The 12,789-nt window shown below is 42.1% G+C and overlaps 1 protein-coding gene across 1 annotated transcript in view; it reads left to right on the plus strand.

The window, feature by feature from the left end:
• Positions 1-12,789, plus strand: part of cntn4 (contactin 4) — a 168,192-nt gene that overhangs the window by 149,866 nt on the left and 5,537 nt on the right. The window contains 6 exon segments of the mRNA XM_028576693.1: positions 6,604-6,650; positions 6,652-6,780; positions 9,498-9,618; positions 10,059-10,217; positions 11,389-11,538; positions 12,152-12,222. Of these exon segments, the coding sequence (XP_028432494.1) occupies positions 6,604-6,650; positions 6,652-6,780; positions 9,498-9,618; positions 10,059-10,217; positions 11,389-11,538; positions 12,152-12,222 (677 nt within the window).

Here is a 12,789-nt window from a genome sequence, read left to right on the forward strand (position 1 = left end):
TGTCCCCATTATTCCAACACTGGGGGGATATTAGCAGATTAATTGCACTTGATTATAAATGTGCTCCCTGAATTTTGATTACACTGGAGATGAGCCGTTGCAATTAGGGTTTCCTCCCATCATTACAGATGGTCAGTTAACGCAAAACTTTTGAGCTCATGCTGCGTTCACTTCTGTTTGCCTCTGTAAACCCTGAAGGCATTTCATCTTTTCATCACTGTGACACATGATTGCAACCATTTGCTTTCGTGGTGTTTGGAAAGTAAAACTGAGTATTTTCTCTTATTTTGTTATTGTAAGATGTTCTTGGTTTTCACTTGTATTTAAGGTATTTCACACTTTTTAGGCATGTTAGCAACATCGTTTTTAAATAAATTCCTCAACAACTAGTGGATGGATTCCTGTGAAATTAAGTGTAGACATTTATGTTCCCCTGAAGATGAATTGTTATGAATTTGGTGATCCCTTAATTTTTTAAATACCTGCCAAACTGATGCGATTTCTATCATCCTTGGCTGTGTTTTTTCTTTAGTGCTCATTAGAAAATGTTAGCATACTAAAACACTGCATTAAAGGTGCTCTAAGTGATGTGACGCGTTTTTTTGGCTACAAAATTTTTTATCACATACAGCAAACATCTTCTCACTATCCGCTAGCTGCCTGTCCCCTGAACACACTGTAGACAGCTCAGGCTCCACAAACACCAACAAAAACAAACTGTGCCAACCTGCCCCACGAACCATAACAAACAATAGTGTTCCAGCCAATAACAGACAAGAAGGAGCTGGTTGAGTCATGAATATGCATTGTGGAAGTAGCCTACGTGCTAAAGCTGCTGCAGTGATGACTCAACCAGTTCCTTCTTGTCTGTTATTGGCTGGAACACTGTTTGTTATGGTTCGTGGGGCAGGTTGGCACAGTTTGTTTTTGTTGCCGTTTGTGGAGCCTGGGCTGTCTACAGAGACCGCGTTTTTTTACAGTGTGTTCAGGGGACAGGCAGCTAGCTGATAGTGAGGAGATGTTTGCTGTATGTGACGAAAAATGTTGTAGCCTAAAAAACGCATCACATCACTTAGAGCAACTTTAAAGGTGCTCTAAGCGACGTTGGGTGACGGCACTTCTTGTTGACGTTCAAAGTATTTTCAAACAAAACGAGGCTAGCTCGCCCCTCCCTCCTCCTCATCCCGTCCCCTCTCCCTCCCTTCCATTAACACCCCAACCCCCACCCCCAAATCCTTCTTGTTGGTTACTGGCTGGAACGCTGGAACACTGTTTGTTATGTTTGGTGGTGCAGGTTGGCACAGTTTGTTTTTGTTGCCGTTTGTGGAGCCTGGGCTGTCTACAGAGACCGCGTTTTTTTACAGTGTGCTCAGGGGACAGGCAGCTCGTGGATAGTGAGGAGATGTTTGGTGTATGTGACAAAAAATGTTGTAGCCTAATAAACGCGTGACATCACTTAGAGCACCTTTACGATGGTGAAAATGGTTAACATCGTACCCGCTTAACATTGGTATGTTAGAATTGTCATTATGAGCATGTTGACATGCTTTCATTTGCATTGGGACAGCCTCACAGAGCTACTAGCATGGCTGTATACACTGACCGGGTTATGCTTGAATAAAACAAGCTCGTAAGATGTGTCTTCTGAAAATGTTGGCAGGCAAAGTATTTATAGCTGTTCCAAATGTCAACTCTCAAAGGGGGGAGTGAAAAGTCTGCCACCATAGAGAGGGGCAAGACGCGATAATTGTTAGAATACAAGGCACACACTTTCAGACAGTCTCTGCTGGAAGACATTTCTGGTGTTGCACTCTGTAATAATAAAGCAGAAATAGTTCTGTAAAGAATGCAAGAGGGTTTATGAAGAAAGAGGGATTAAAGGAGAAGTCCAAAAACTGCACAAAGTAGGACGGATGTTGGATTGTCGGTTTTAGAAGTTACAATTCCAGCATCTGAAAGGAGGGAGGGCGTTTCCACTTCTAATGGAGTATGGCCCTTTTAATCTTGTTAAATCAAAATATTCTCTGGAATTTCATACGATTTAATATCAAACTAGAAAGATGGCACTTTCATTGCTTTAGTCATTTTTTGGCTTTTGGATGTACTGTATAAGACAGAAGATAAATCATCTGTTCAGTTACTTGGACCTAAAAACATTCAATTTTTCACACTAAAGTCTGGGAGCCGTATTTTTGTCCAATCAAAGCCTTTCTGCCAGCAACTATGTGAAATAAATGCGACGTGTGACTCCTGACACCCATATAGAAAAATAATGAGCAGCCATCTGTCTGTGATCACCAGCAGGTTGCTACAGATGTGCCACTGCGCAGCCTATGAATACGGTGTTGAGTGCATATTGAATGCATCTCTTGATCGAAGTACACAAGGGTTTCCCACTATTGAAGTTTGTCCTTGAAAAAATGTTTGATTTGTGCTTTGGAAAATAAGTGGCGCTCAAAAAAGCGTGTAAGAGGAGTTTGTGCTGTGTTGACGAAATCACTTTTCTTGGTTTGTTGATATGAATGACAATTGTTCCAAAATGACCAAATATTACGCTGAGGGCTTTTTAAGCAACGTGGAATGCAATGCATGTTAAGGTCAGGTTACCTTTAAATACATGATATAAACCTTAGCCTCTGTGTACTTTTTTAGTAAAGGCCTTTGACCTACCAGTGAAAAAACACTTTCCTTAACAAGTTTGTGCTTGTCTTGAACCTACATGCCTCTGCATCATCTGTGTGAATCTCAGCTTGAAGGACTTAGAGGGTGAAGCTTTTCTTTGTTAAATTTGTTTTCAAAATCCCCAGATCACATGGCCCGTGACTCTTCGATGCCCTCCTCTATGCATTATTCAAGCTCAAATCACTCACTTTGTGTGGAAAACTACAGCGTGTCTATAGCCTACACTCAAAGAGAATACGCTCTTACACGTTACAGCTTTAGACCATTAAAGCTGGGGGGATTCTCCACAGGAGTGGAAGAGGAGTGTGAGCATTATTCATGATGGCTGCTGTTTGTGGGAAGACTGTTGAAACTGGCCGTGTGAGGCCTATCAGCACGCCTCGGAGAGGAGCATGGAGTCATTTGGTAACTGTTAGCTCGCTCTGTTTTCTGGTCAGCCATATGTAATGCTTGTGCAGCTTCTCGGAGTGTTCCCACTGTGAGCCACAGTCAGTAAGTCATCTGTTTTGGCTCCCACACCTCCTTCACTTCAGGTTAGGAGTCCAACTTGATATGTTGCTTCAATAAAAATATATGAATTCATTTCTTATTCATTTAAGCATTAAACAATGTCGGGATCTTCAGCTTAAAAAGCTCCATCAGACGTTATTTTGCATGGCAGTGTTTTCACTTCTCAAAACATCTCTATAGGGAAGAGGTCAGGATGGATGGTTGGCCCACCAAGCATGTCACTTTGACACAGGAGACCATGGCAATCTTTTTTTTAGTCAGGCTTTATTATACAAGTCCATTATTTCTAGGGCTGTGCTCAATTGAAGTAATTCTTAGTCGACTAACACTCATTCAATGGTTAATTGAACTAAATTAAACTAATTGATTAGTTGATTTAATCGACAGATCTGTAAATCTGAGTTTCTCTGCAAAGAGTCATGCAAAGGCGCCACTTTAATTCTTGTGTTTACCAGAGATGTGCTCGTACATTTCTTGGAAATAAGTCATTCAGCATGAAAAAAGCATCAAACGTGACTAATCGACTAAAGAAATCTAAGTTGACTAAGACCAAAACGACCGATTAGTCGACTGATCGACTAAGAGGGAGCAGCCTTAGTTATTTCCTAATCATTGTCTAGGAAGTTTCCTGAAAAGGCACCGGTTATACCTAGTGAAAATAGGTCAACATAAACCCAAATAAATATTCAATCATTATTTATTTTCTTCTTGTATGTTGAATTGTTTGCTAACCTGCAGACACATTTCACATTTGCTTGTTCAGCTGACCTGCTGTAATTTATTGGAATCAGTTAATGTGAAAGTGAAACAGACGAACACTGTCTCTATCTACTGTCCAAGGTTTCTCCCTAAAAGGAAGTTTTCCTCACCATTCAAGGTTTCTGCCTAAAATGGAGTTTTTCCTCGCCACTGTCGCGAGCGACAAGAGCAATGCTTGCTCTTGTGGGAATTACTGCAATTGTTGGGTCTTTGTGAATTATAGTGTGGTCTAGACCTACTCTATCTGTGTCTCGAGATAACTCTTGTTATGATTTGATACTATAAATAAAATTGAATTGAATTATTGTCCCTATAATGAGTACAAAATAGTCCTTCAAAGAGAAAAAAAGATCCAAGGCACTCGTCTTGTAAAAAAAATTTAAAAAGCCTTTATTTAGATGGATATTTCATATTTACATAAAAAATAAAACTGGGCAGCAACCCACGCTTATCGGCACAAAGCAGCCTTCTTACTGGGAAATCGGAAATGATTCTAAAATATTCCTTCCTTTTTTTGGGATATTCGAACCCTACCAAGACCTTAACTATATGAGGACCTAAACAGAAGGGTTATTTTTGGAACCGTGATATGGGTAAGTTTTGGTGACAACCATACTCAAAGACAACCATTAACACAAGTGTATTTTTAAGCTTTGTGAAATAATTCTCCTGAATTACAAAACGGTTAGTACAGTCAGTGGTGTCGGACTGGGGGTGGAAATGGGACTGAGTACGTAGGGCCTTTATCAGAAGAGGGCCCAAAAAGATACTAGTATGAATAGCTGTGGATGCAGGGAGTGGCCCATTAGAGAATGTATTTATACAGGGCACAGAATTTTGTGCTACGCCCCTGACTACAGTACAAGTGGAATTTGTTATCCTGCTAATTTTTTTATTCGTGGTTGGCGAAATCACGCCTTTAACACTTTTGGGTTTTCACACATTTAAATATTTTCAGTTGATTATTCATGTAACAACAGATGACTGAGGAGAGAACTCTTTTTTGTTTTACAGTACAAACTGAAACCTGTCATTGCCGCCCACCTTCCTGAGGTGCCACCACGTCTGTCCCAGCATGTTAGCATGCTCTGTATCTTGTCTCTGACTGACCCGGTTAAGTGAGTGGGTAACTATCCTCTCCTTTACCGTGGCAGCAGGTTAACAAGGCATTATACAAGACGGAAATCAATCAAATTATGCTCAAGAGCCCAGTGTGTGGTTGTGTAACCAACCTTGGTTGTCCATATCATCTGTCACAAATGATGACAGAGCATGGTAATAAGGGAGCATATTCCCACCATCATTGTCACAGTCAGTCCCTGGAGGCACTAAGAGACTGGGCAGCACACACCACAAGGAGAGGAGTTCATGGTAGGAAAGCGGCAAATACACCAGTCCTGCTTGGGGAATAATAAAGGAGATTAATGTTCATAGTATGTTTCAGAGATAAGAGGAGTAAATATTTTTGATTGTGGATTCAAGTATTTCCCAGTAGATCCTTCTTGAGCCTTTTCTTTTCTCCTATTTCCTTCTCCTCACATCATTTAGAATATCCTCCTGAAAACCACTGCAAAACAGAAAAGTGTGTTTCTTACCCTTCATGTAATTTAGTTTTTTTTTGTTTTTTTTCTTCCTGCGCTTGTTCTGCAAAGTATAGCCGGCCCTTTAGAAAAGAGCAGACACAGGCCCTTGGATACCTCCTGTGTGTTATTACCACATTTTTACTGCGCCGCCATTGTTCACCACTTAGCCCCAACAATAGAGGACTGGGGCTCTCAGACGCACTCTCATTGTGTATATGACAAAACCTACCAGCTGATAGCATTCTGGCCTGATATCAGAAAACTGTTAGATAAATCACATCGGGAGTGTATGGTGGTGGTGGTGTTTGTGGTGTTTGTGGTGTGTACGTTGCAGAGGGGAGGGAGGGGGCTAATACAATGGAGGTATCAAATTCACTCTGGATGAAGAGTGCACTGCCGGCACTTTCTACATGAATCTATGCCTGTCCAGGGATCATTTGCCATGGTTAATTTAGTCTGTGTGCTCAGAGTGGCAATTTCAACCAAGTAATCACAGCACCCCCAAGAGGGAGACAGGTGTTGCACACTCTGAGAACAAAGCCTCTCCCACTCATCTCGCCACTCTCATGTGCTTCCACCTTCCTCCTCTGCTGCTCACAAACACAAGCGTAGATAAGGGATGCTTGCCTTATTCCCTTGCGATGTCATTGTAATGCACTGCAGGCTTGAAAAGAGAGTAGCGACGACTGGAAGAAGTGCTTGCTGCTGTTTACTGTTTCCCTAGCGGTGCGTTTTGGGAATTTTCGGGCCAATCAGGGGAAGTTCCAGGCTGAAGGCTGAGCTGGCAGTGACACATAGAGGCTTCTCAGGATGCAGGAGAAACACTCTGAGTCCCCACAGAGACCAGCTCAGGCCGAAACAAATACCAGTTATTGTACAGTAGCTGCGCGCCCTAGTTTGCTGTGTGCTCTGTTCCATATATCCTTCTATTAACTGAGTCTGACATATCCATAAGGATGATGGACGGGCTTGGCGTTTTGCAAAGCCATTTCCCGTGCTGAATTATAATGCCTGGAAAAGGGGGGGCAGAACATTGTCTTTGATCAAATGTGCGCGGTGTGTGTTTCAGAGCCGACTGCCATCACCACCCTGCCATCCACGCTGGACATCACCGTGGGGGGAGAGTGTGGTCCTGCCCTGTCAAGTGAGCCACGACCCATCCCTGGAGCTCAAGTTCACCTGGTTCTTCAACGAGCAGCTCCTCCACTTCGGGAGCCACGGGGGATTTTTTGAAAAAGTGGGGGGTGTAAGTACATAATCCCTCACAGTTTCGGACAATCTGTAAGGCTACAAGGCCTCCGATTTTTAAAAAGGTTGTGTTGTTGTGAGAGCTGTAAAGACAAGTTTCCCATTTACAAACAATGTAGGATGCGTGTGCAGAAAGGTATTTAAAGGTCCCATGGCATGAAAATGTCACTTTATGAGGTTTTTTAACATTGATATGAGTTCCCCCAGCCTGCCTATGGTCCCCCAGTGGCTAGAAATGGCGATAGGTGTAAACCGAGCCCTGGGTATCCTGCTCTGCCTTTCAATTCCCTTTATGACATCATAAGAGGAAAGGTTACCTCCCCTTTCTCTGCTTTACCCGCCCAGAGAATTTGGCCCGCCCATGAGAAAGAGAGAGACATCATGGCTTGCAAACAAGCAAAGTGGCAGTTGGTCAAGGACACACCCCCACCCTCCACCTTGCCCCTCCCCCTCTCTCCTCCTCAATAGCTACAGACACAGAAATGGCACATCCTAAGGAAAGCTCATTGTGGGACTGGCTCTAGTGGCTGTAATTCTGCACCAAGGCTGAATTTCGGGAAAGAGACTTCAGATACTGTATTAGGGGACCACTAAGGTCTATATAAAAGAGACTTCAGATACTGTATTAGGGGACCACTAAGGCCTATAAAAAAAGAGACTTCAGATACAGTATTAGGGGACCACTAAGGTCTATATAAAAGCATCCAAAAAGCAGCATGTCATAGGACCTTTAAAATCAAGTTGCCACAATGTCATGATAATTTATCCAGTAAATGGACATTTTTACTATTTGAAAATAGACGTGCTGAAAACAAATAGTAAAAATCTACAGTACCTAGCTAACATGATTGGATTTCCATTGAGAAACGGCGGCTAGCAGCAGTGATAACGATTACCAAGACCATACAAAGGTAGCTCTTGCAGGTGTCTCAAACAGACAGGTCCCTTCGAGCAACATTAGCATAACAAAATAAAAGTAACTTTAGCATATATAAAATTAAGAGCATAAAAGCTCCCTCATTTGTAACACTGTATGAGCTTTTTCACCATCAACACTAGATGTATGCCAGCTATGGTAGGCTACATTAGCGCTAAACCTCATTAGATACCTGCAGTGTATACAGGGCAAGTTTCACTCATTTGAAACTCTCAATACAGGATTGTATATGTGTATTCAGAATTACGTATTCATCAGCCACACAGAATCATGAAAACAGACTTTTTTCCCCCCCTGTGTAATATTATAAGTGTAATAACGTGATGCAGTTTTCATCTAAAGCCACGAGTCTGCACCTCGAAAAGCTGTCACCAAGTCTGACACTGAAACTTTAAATGATCCAAAATCTCTCTGTATTTCTCAGTATGGCTGTGTTTAGAAATCGGTGTCGTCCGGAGACTTGCGCGCAGAAACTCGAGTAAAGATAATGACCTCTTCTGAAGAGTCCATCATGTTTTATTAATCCTCCGTCTCCTCCTTGGCTCCTAGCAACTGTATCATGTGGATGCACCGACAGAAATTGTTGTCATTACTTAGAATTCCTCATGGGGGGAGACAGAAACGCACTATAGCTTTAGTCTTCTCTACAAGCTTTCAGTCATCCGATGGTGACGTCCTTTAGAAACCTGTCTACTGTCCCCGCTTTTATTAATTAGGAAACAAACCTTATTGTGGTGTGTTGAAGAATGCTCATGTTATGAGTGTGACTGTGCTTTTCTGCTACATAAAAGACATTGATTTATTTTTCAACCCTCTTCAGAGATTTCATTGAATAAAGGTCAAGAGTTGACTGAAGATTCATTGGTACATCAATACTATATATTTTCTTCTTTCAGCAGGGTCATAATAAATTCAGCCGCAGTGCAGAGGGAATGTTTGTTTCAAGTGTATTATTTATGGGCCGAAATTTGCTGCCTGTGGTTTATTTTAAAATAAAATTTACATACACACCCTGCAACCAGTCTCAGTCAGCCACTGTACACTTTAAAAGGTTTGCAGCTTACATCTCGTCATGTGATACGCTGGCTCATTTTTATTTTTTTTTATAAACAACAATGCAAGGCTCTTTCAAAACCTGCTTCTTATACGATAATTGATAGTCTTCTCTCACTAATGAATTGCTGTACTGTGTATCTACACTTTGTTTACACTTGATTAAGCTACCAGCCCCTCCATAGAATTCTTACTGCCATTGTGCCACAGCTTTCCGCATGCTTAATTTATTACAGGACCTGCTCTCCTCTGCTCTGATGAAATGATAATGTAGGAGTGGGAATTGCAATTAGAGATGGAATAAAAGGCTCCCTTAAAGAACTAACTATCAGAATAGCCATTAGGCTGCTCCTTAACTGAAACTGCTCTATACCAAAATCAAGCTACTTGAACAGGTACATTTCTGCAATTAGAGCGATAAACTAAAGGCATGGAGCGTGCCCAATATAGAGAGGTATTTCTGTGTCCTTTTTAGAATATGGAAAGAAAGGCTGCATGAGGAAATGTGGATTTATTTTTCAAGACATACATACATGAGAATGAGCTTTCTGTTCAGCTGGTTTTGTTCCCATGTGGCTGAGAAGTCAGTATTGTTCTTGAATTACAATAGCTGGAAGCTTTCCATGTTGCTTATGAAACTCTTTGTGTGTGTGTGTGTGTGTGTGTGTGTGTGTGTGTGTGTCTGTGTCTGTGTGTGGTGTGTGTGTGGGTGTGTTGAATGACAGCAGCATTCGGCAGGAGACATTATGATTCGAAATATCCAGCTGCGGCATGCGGGGAAGTACACGTGCGCCGTGCAAACGAAGGTGGACAGCATTTCCATCGCTGTCGACTTGGTTGTTAGGGGTGAGTCACAACGCTCATTCTGCTTTTGCTTTAACTGACAACAAACATGGTCCAATTCAAAAATGGCTACTGACCAGCAGTGTTTAAGGTTTGAAAACAGAATATTTATCATTCATCTACTGCTGAAGAAATAAGGAGTTTGTTCGTGATTCCTGTTTACTGTGACTGGCTGTGCCTCACTGATAAAGACATAAAAGGATAGAATGAAAAGGGAGGCTAATAAAAAAAAAAATCTCTCTTCAAGGTTTAAGGGAAATGTACTGTCTAATTATACCCAATAGCTCCCAAAGGTTTCACTGACTTCGCTGCAGTAGCTGCAGGTGCTAAAATCACTGCAACCCATCTCTTCTCCATTTACATTTCCTTCCCTTCGCTCATCTTCCTCCGTCTGTCTCTCTGTCGTTCTCTCCTCTTTGCTGCCTGGCTATGCCATCTATCAGGTCCCCCGGGGCCCCCTACCAGCATCCATGTAGAAGAAATCACTGATACCACAGCCTCTCTGTCCTGGAGGCCTGGTCCCGATAATCACAGTCCAATTACGGCATACACCATCCAGGCCAGGACGCCATTTTCCCTCGGGTGGCAGGCTGTCACCACAGGTAAGCTCTCTCCATCCAGCCGTGGTCTCCTCCAATCACATGGAGGGGGGCTGCTCTTCATTCTGCTTCGCCTGTGAGAATATTGAAGATGTAATTTTTACCCCAGCCCCAAATGGCATGCAATTGTAGCATGACCATTGACCGCCAGTTTATCGGACTCCTGGGAATCCTGAAACGTGGATCTCATCATGATGAAGCTTGTTGCCAAGGGTGTAATTTGATAGTGCAGTTACGTGATAGCGGTGGTGTAATTTCCCCCCACATCTTCTTTTAATGGGGCTCAGCATTCACGCATGATTGGTAGAATGTGCATTTATGTCATACTGTATACCTTGTTCTATTGATATTTTTGTGAATTAAGGACACTTAGATCTAAGATAGTTTTACTGGCCCCATTGATTTACCACATCAGGATCATATATTTGAAATATAACTACATTAGGACCTTGCCGGTAGACAGAACTCCTCCTTCAACAGAAGAAATTGAGTTTTTGTCATTTCTCTTTTTTTCTATATGTTGCGCATCGTTGTGATTTTTATTGTATATTACTAGGGAGCTAAAGAAATATCTTCAAACTAGAAAGTTAGTAGAGTATAGTCAGTAAGTCTATAGTGTATAGAAATAGTCGGTGTATTTCTTTATATGTGATTCGTCTATTGTTGTTTTTTTAAGTTAAGGTGCTGACACACCAAGGAGATTGTCGTGAGCGTCTGTCGCCCTAGTTGTTGAGGTGCATCACGGTCAGCCCTCGACTGCTTTTTTCAGCCGAATCATCATTGGAACGTTATTTCCTCTCAAGCAGGCGCAGAACGTAGCATACGTGCGAGTTGGCCATCGACCGTAGTCTTTGGTGTGTTCAAGCGCAACATTTTGGCCAAGACAAAGGTGACGAGAGGAGACGCGACGAGAGGAGACGCGAGACGAAGCCACAGTGGGCCTTTCGTAGCCACTCATTCTTTGCCGTCTGCTTGGTGTGTCAGCACCTTCAGCGTGTGCGTTATGTGTCCTTGTGAGGGATTACACCTGTCCTATGTACCTGTGGTGGAGTCCTACCAGGTCTGTCAGCTTGGAGGACACTCTGCTGCTGATGCTAAGCTGACACACACACACACACAGAACACACACAAATTTTTTGTTATACTGAAGGGGGCACTCTGTGTTTTATGCCAGTTCCTGAGGTGGTGGGGGGCCACCGGATGACAGCTACAGTAATAGACCTGAGCCCTTGGGTGGAGTATGAGTTTCGAGTCTTGGCCAGCAACACCATCGGGACCGGCGAGCCCAGCAAGCCATCTAAACAAGCAAGGACAAAGGGGACCTGTATGTACTGCATGAGCATACCAAAAACTTTTCTTATGCCTTTTTTTTTAAAATGTATGTCATGTTTGTTTGTTGTTCTTCCCTTCCAAAACTAATGTGATTTACCTAATTTGTTTCATTTTCTGAAAGGAATAGTTAGACTGGTATCAATCTTCCTATTTAACTCTTAGCAAGCATATTACCCGAAAACAAAACAGGTTCCACAGTTTTGGGACTAGATTTGGTGTTGGGTGTGATCAGTTCTTTGCTACAAAAAAAAACTGAAATTCTATTCAAATTGAACCTTTAGTCATCTCTAAAAAGTAGCAATCAATAATGTACCCAGAGAGAGCTGGATTCACCAAGGTTAGATCCTTGATGTGTCTTTGTCTTGCCCCTTTGGTATTTTTTTGGTATAAAAAGCATCACAGGCCGATCACGTCTGCAAACACGACTCAGCTGTGAGAAGTTTGCTGATGTCTTAATGGAATTCTGGATTGTTGAAGTTCAAATATGTCAAAAAAGTTACCTCTCTCTGCAGTGGGAAAAGTGCTAACATGGAAAACGATTACAAGTTCCTTTTTAGCTTTGTGTGAAGTCATTAGGGCTAAGCTGATCTGTCTTCTTCCTCCAGCTCCGAAGGTCACACCAGCCAATGTCAGTGGAGGCGGTGGCAGTCGCTCCGAATTAGTCATCACATGGGAGGTAAGCAAGCTTGCTCAGGACCCTCTCACCCATGGAGGAGGGAGCCAGGCGTCATTATTCTCTGTTGATCTGGGCCTCTTGTTTCATTAATAACAGCTCAACGGCTTAATGTATGGCATTTCATTTTTAAGAACAGAGAGGCAATAACTACTGCTGTCACCCTAGGGGAGAGAAAAATGCTTTTGAGGTTTCAATAAGATAATTAAGCTCAATGGTTTCTTTAAAATCCTAACTTTTTTTCAAAATAAAATTCACTTTCTTTCGTTGTGTCTTTCTTTTTTTCTGCCTTTCTTTTAGATTTGTTTCCTACAAAGCCCCTTGCATATCAGTCCAGCTCCAAAAGCTTATATTTATTCACACTGCTCAAAGTCATCAGCCCCCTGCTGTGAAACGTTGTACAGAATCAGTGTTGATGTTTCAATATGCAAGAGTTCAATTAAAGTCTAACGTCATATTTTCCTTAGAAAATAAAAGCAGAGGTGCAGTGTTGTATTTTTAATTTTGACAATTCACAATTTGACTTGTGCTTACACGTTTAATGTGTTACCTGTAGTTGGGCTTAACCCC

This window comes from Perca flavescens, chromosome 4 (assembly GCF_004354835.1).
Source record: "Perca flavescens isolate YP-PL-M2 chromosome 4, PFLA_1.0, whole genome shotgun sequence".
NCBI lineage: Eukaryota > Metazoa > Chordata > Actinopteri > Perciformes > Percidae > Perca > Perca flavescens.